The following is a 6,224-nucleotide window of genomic DNA, read 5'->3' on the forward strand; positions in this document are numbered from 1 at the left end:
ATCACACAGTTATGTAATGTGTGTAATCCCTCTGCCTTTTCATCTGAACATTCATGATCACTGTCGATCTTCCTTTACTCTTGTTCTCCATCAATCACTTTACATGTCACTCTTTATCACCATCATTTCCCAGCAGGTGCTTTTCCAAGAACATTTGATCCTGTTCCATTTGAAAAATTAATTTCAACCCAAATCCCGAATCTGATCTTTCTTGTGTGCTTCACTGTATTTTACTTTAAGCAGTCAGGTGTGCCGTTTTCCTTACTGTCTGATTCTGGCTTGCATACCCGTTTCAGCTGCGTCTCTCTGCGGTATGTTCCTGGTCAGCAGAATGTCAGGCAGATCCCGCAGTCCCCCAGAGAGAGCAAAGCTGTTAATGTGGAGAGAGAGCCAGAGACACACGGCACAAACTCACTCACTCACTGATCTGAGCTCAGTTTATCTGAAATACAGAGAGGGAGGGAGACGAAAACAGAAACGGTAGTGGAAATACAACATGTCTGGAAAAGCCTCCAATCTAAACAAAAGGTGATGGATTGATGGAGTGGAGAAATATAAGAAAGATCAAAACATAAACCTGCTTCAAGAAAGTATTTCGGTAAATAGGACATGAGGGTTTTTTCACTTTTCAATACATGACATTTAAAACATATTCACATCAAATGCATAACAAATGAATTGACACTTGATCAGTCACTTTATCAATTAAACAGAAATACATTTGAGGTTCATGTAAATAGGCCTGAAAGTTTATAGGAAAATACTTCATGATAGTTTTGGACTAAATATATAATAAGTTGGGGATCTGCAAATATCACAATAGTCTCACAGATTGTATTTAAAGTTTATTTCTCCAAACAGAGGAATTATTGCACAGAATTGACATAAAAAAGAAAAAGAAAGATCAGAATCATACAAAATAACTTTTAAGGCCTTTTACAAATTCAGCATTGCTGGAAGGATGAAACATTCTGATGAAAACAAGCTGAATTTGACCATAGATAAGGTCAAAAGTACTATTCAAATGTTTTTTAGGAAGGTGTTTACAAATATTGGCATGAATTTGACCATAGATAAGGTCAAAAGTACTATTCAAATGTTTTTTAGGAAGGTGTTTACAAATATTGGCATGTCCCGTCTGAAATAGCTTGAAATAATCAATGATTTCTCATATGACCATATTCCTAAGATAACATCCATTTAATTGTAGTAGATGCAAAGCATACGGTATGCTCCAGCAATAACTAAGGCTTTTAATAACTTTAAGTGAGTGTTAGCTAGGAAGGAGTGGAGGTGCAATTGTATTCATGTAAATCATTGCAAACATGGCTTTGTAAACCAAATACGAATTACAGTATTAAATTATAAGTTTATCATACTTCTGCAATTTAATTACTTCTCATCCTTGGAGGTTTGTCAGGTAATTTGGCAAGAAACATTCTGGAGGTAGGAGAAAACTCTGACTGTTCCAGGTGCCATAAAATTCACCAAGCAGCACCTGGAAAACAGTTACCAGCTGAAGATGAGTAATTATTTATTCTAGTTAGTCATATTTTGCAATGTTTAAAATGGTTACAGTAAAATATAAGTTTCAGTAGATATGAAACTCATGGCTTCAAAAAGAACAATATAAAATGTTGATTGCACAACTACAGAACCTTTCGAAATCAAATGTAAAATCTGTAAACTTGACATTGTGTAAAAACTCGCTCTTGGAAATGCTGGTTGTTTTAAGAGAACTGAAAGAGCATATTTCCCAGGGTGAGAATGAAAAAGAAATAAGACAGAATCATCTGAAACAGGTGGCAGGGCAACCCAGTTAGAATAAATTACAATTATTGTCATAGAATGTCTGTGATTTCAAGCATAGATTCAGCATTTCACTATTTACAAAACTCACACAGACAATCCTATCTGGAGATCATTTTACAGGGGTTTTTTGCTCTGTAGTTTAGTTTAATCCAAAACTCAAAAGGAATTAAATTCACTTTGCAACTCTGTAAAACTTTTTTGGAAGAATAAGCATTAATGAATCATGCATAGTAAATATAGATGAAAATTGTAATCATGAAGATTCTAATTAAAACCTGAGAAAGAGTGATCTGTTGAGAGCAGATGTGCCCAGGAATGTGTATCCTTCTTTCTCTGTACCCCTCATGCACCTTTTCACATGGCTGGACACACACATAATAGTCTGCATAGTTAAGACAGGCCTGCGCGCATACATATCTCACAGTGGCAACTGTGTGACTAGGAGATGACATCAGGAACATTTCCACACACACACAGCAAGACTTCCCCCGAAGAACATGTACAGCAGGTTCTTGACTTCATGAGTCACCTCGAACCCAAAACCTTCGCCAATGACCACATGCCACGAACTGCCAAACTTCTTATCCATGGACTCCTTGATCATCCTGGCAGCACTCTGAGAGCGAGAGCGAGAGAGAGAGAGATGAAGTCATGTAGGCTAGGAGAACCGTCCAGATGGCCAGACTACGAGTGTGTGAACCATACTGACTATGTACTAGACAGAATAACATACTCCACCCCCACCTGTGTGACCTGGGGAGCACATTTATCTGACAGCCTGCACTTCATAACACAACCATCCACTCACATACACCTGACTGACCTCATTGTTGGTGGCAAATTTCTCGCAGGCTGTGGTACACAGTTCCATGGTCTCCACTCGCATCTCTTCAGGCATGTCTGTGTGCTTTGCAAAAAACCGACATAACTCATCATAACATAACTCATGCATGACGGAAAAGAACGTCTAAAATATCATACTTTGAAAAGAAAGGGGAACGGTTTGAGTGATCCAGCGCATAGATAGACACATTCATAATAGATTTTTTCTTGGTAGATGTAGGTCACAGCTACACTCACCCTGACGAGAGGAAAGCTGTGCAGTCTTTTGTAGTCTGCCTCTTCTTTTTTACCATGTACAGTTTCTGCCATCCCTGCCCTTCACTGAAAGAGAGCAATAAGTCCTTAACAATCTAAAAGTAAGGTCAAATCTCTCGAACGATGAGTTGAGTAGTTGATATATGAGACACTGCCTGTAAAATTCGTTTATTTGGCGATTTATTATTTTCTACATTACATTATATGACTGTGGCATCATTTGAATAACATTCTGTGAAAATAATCTTGATCTCTTTAATATTGACTGAGAAACATCATGTCAAAGATTTAAATGATAGCGAAAATAACAATTCTCGTCAAACTTTAATGCTCCAAATCTCTCTCTAGCCTGGATTTCACAGACAGGGACACGTATTTCTGCTGTTTTCACTATCTGTAAATATCTGACATTGTACAAATTGGTTAGACCGTAATAAGATTGATTTTGTCCATGAACATACAACACCCCTATAAACAGCAATTGTGAAAATTGTACTGTCTTTGTCATGTGGTGTAAACTACAAAGACTTGTCCAAAAGATCAATGAGCATAAATCTAGCATTTAAACCCTTTTGAATATTGATTTACATGGATTAACACAAGAAACAAAACCTTTAAATGCAGCTCTAAACTACCAAACAAATAACTATCCAACAAGCACATTGCATTTATATGTTTAATCTGCAGTGCATGAATAACTTCATGTAAAAATGTAGTTATCAACAGACAAACACGTGTGTTTTAAGCGTTTGTTTTTAGCATCTCTTTGCTAATGTTAGCTTAAACGCTAACTCCCCTTCGCCCTGCCTTAAATCTCATTATAGACAGATACATAAAGAAAACAGAGAAACAACTAATGTGATTTATTCAAGCATCTGTAACAAGTAAAGTTTAAAGCCATTTAATCACCGTTCTGAGCGTTGTGGAACGATGCCCCCCTCCTCTGATGTTGTCATGGAGATGCACTGGCCTGGGCAGCCTCCGAACCACGTGACTTTGTCACTTCCGCCTCCACTATCTTAAAGGAGAGACAGAATCCTGTCCATTTATAGTTTATATCACGATGGTGGTGGCTCGTAAGCTATTGGTGGTTCTATCTGAAGTGAACCTCGGAGTATGTTACCTTGCAAAAGTATGTTACCTTGCAAATATTAAACGTAAAGGTTAGGCTAGTTAACCACCACTTTTGTGAGAAAAATCATCGTATAATCCTTTTTCGTGCGGTGGGACGACAAGTGATGACAGGGGGCAATCCAAATGAGAATTATGACATTTTGGAGATTAAGGAAACTATTACAAATCTGGGCCATCCAATAGCCTAACTGACACAGATCCGTCTATATATTGAGCAACATATAAACCTCATTGCATAAATTAACTTCTAATTTATACAGGTTCAAACATTTGCTTGTACAATGTCTATTGTAAAAATCCAAATGAATTGTAAAAGATCCGAATAAAAGTACCTTTTCTTGAATGCTTTGTGTTAAAGCCAGGACCAATCGGTTTTGATTCTTTGATTTAACGTTAAATAAACATTTTGAGGTAATTGGTTAGTTACTTCTCACAAATAGTAACATGTCACAGGTTAACCTGGTGACTATAAACTTGGATTTACAAACACACGCATTTCACGAATACTTCGCATTGCCGGCAATAGTTACATCTGTGTACACATAAGGAAAGTGTTAGGGAGTTTCAGTTTTGTTTAGTCTAAAGTTTGTTGCTGCTGTGTTTTGTTATAGTTTTCAACTCTTAATACATCTTCTTTAAAGATGTAATTATTTTTCTAAAAATAACAATGCCAGAACACATATTAACTCGTATGGGAATTACCTTTATTTTTCCACATAATTTCCACAAACCTTATTGCAGTTTAATTTCCCGGTTCACACTCTGTACATTACTCCAAACCCATAATCCAGGTTAATCCGTTTTTTATAGAAACCGCCACATCACTTCCAGTGGAGGATACCATTTTGGTGTGATGTCAGAGGGGGAGGGGATTTAGAAACAGTTGCTTTTGCTATTTAATTTGTTGTTAAACTCTTCCTCTGTTAATGGTTGCTGTTTAACTTGTTTGAAAGGTTTAAGTGTTGTTTTGAGTATCTATATTATTTAATTTGATGATTTCAAACTAAATTGTTTGTAGATTGATTTGGTATGCTCTATAGGAGGGGCAGGGGGATCACACTTCTCAGCCTTCCCGGGAAAGTCTATGCCAGGGTACTGGAGAGGAGAATACGGCCGATAGTAGAACCTCGGATTCAGGAGGAACAGTGTGGTTTTCGTCCAGGCCGTGGAACGCTGGACCAGCTCTACACCCTCTACAGGGTGCTGGAGGGTGCATGGGAGTTTGCTCAACCAATCCACATGTGTTTTGTGGATTTGGAGAAAGCATTCGACTGTGTCCCTCGCGGCATCCTGTGGAGGGTGCTTCGGGAGTATGGGGTCTGTGGTCCTTTGCTAAGGGCTGTCAGGTCCCTGTACGACCGAAGCAGGAGCTTGGTTCGCATTGCCGGCAGTAAGTCGGACCTGTTCCCAGTGCATGTCGGACTCCGGCAGGGCTGCCCTTTGTCACCGGTTCTGTTCGTAATTTTTATGGACAGAATTTCTAGGCGCAGCCAGGGGCCGGAGGGTGTCAGGTTTGGGGACCACACGATCTCGTCTCTGCTATTTGCGGATGATGTCGTCGTGTTGGCCCCTTCAAACCAGGACCTTCAGCATGCACTGGGACGGTTTACAGCACAGTGTGAAGCGGCTGGAATGAAATTCAGTACCTCCAAATCCGAGGCCATGGTCCTCAGTCGGAAAAGGGTGGCTTGCCCACTTCAGGTTGGTGGAGAGTTCCTTCCTCAAGTGGAGGAGTTTAAGTATCTCGGGGTCTTGTTCACGAGTGAGGGGAGGAGGGAACGGGAGATTGACAGACGGATCGGTGCAGCTTCTGCAGTAATGCGGTCGATGTACCGGTCCGTCGTGGTGAAGAAAGAGCTGAGCCGCAAGGCGAAGCTCTCAATTTACCGGTCAATCTACGTTCCTACTCTCACCTATGGTCATGAGCTTTGGGTCATGACCGAAAGGACAAGATCCCGGATACAGGCGGCTGAAATGAGCTTCCTCCGCAGGGTGGCTGGGCGATCCCTTAGAGATAGGGTGAGAAGCTCGGTCACCCGCGAGGAGCTCGGAGTAGAGCCGCTGCTCCTCCACATCGAGAGGGGTCAGCTGAGGTGGCTTGGGCATCTGTTACGGATGCCTACTGGACGCCTTCCTCGGAAGGTGTTCCAGGCCCGTCCGACCGGGAGGAGACCCCGGGG

At 40.5% G+C, this 6,224-nt stretch overlaps 1 protein-coding gene across 1 annotated transcript; it reads right to left on the reverse strand.

Annotated features, from left to right (window-relative positions):
- Positions 1-830: 830 nt before the first annotated feature.
- On the reverse strand, positions 831-4,867 carry dnal4a (dynein, axonemal, light chain 4a). The gene is made up of 5 exons (XM_079455567.1): positions 4,776-4,867; positions 3,820-3,928; positions 2,893-2,976; positions 2,636-2,719; positions 831-2,428 (listed from the first exon to the last, which is right to left on the reverse strand). The coding sequence occupies exons 3-5, from the start codon at positions 2,962-2,964 to the stop codon at positions 2,264-2,266; spliced, it is 321 nt and encodes a 106-aa protein (XP_079311693.1). The 5' UTR covers positions 2,965-2,976; positions 3,820-3,928; positions 4,776-4,867; the 3' UTR covers positions 831-2,263.
- Positions 4,868-6,224: the final 1,357 nt, after the last annotated feature.

Source organism: Barbatula barbatula (assembly GCF_947034865.1).
Source record: "Barbatula barbatula genome assembly, chromosome: 5".
In the NCBI taxonomy this organism is placed as follows: domain Eukaryota; kingdom Metazoa; phylum Chordata; class Actinopteri; order Cypriniformes; family Nemacheilidae; genus Barbatula; species Barbatula barbatula.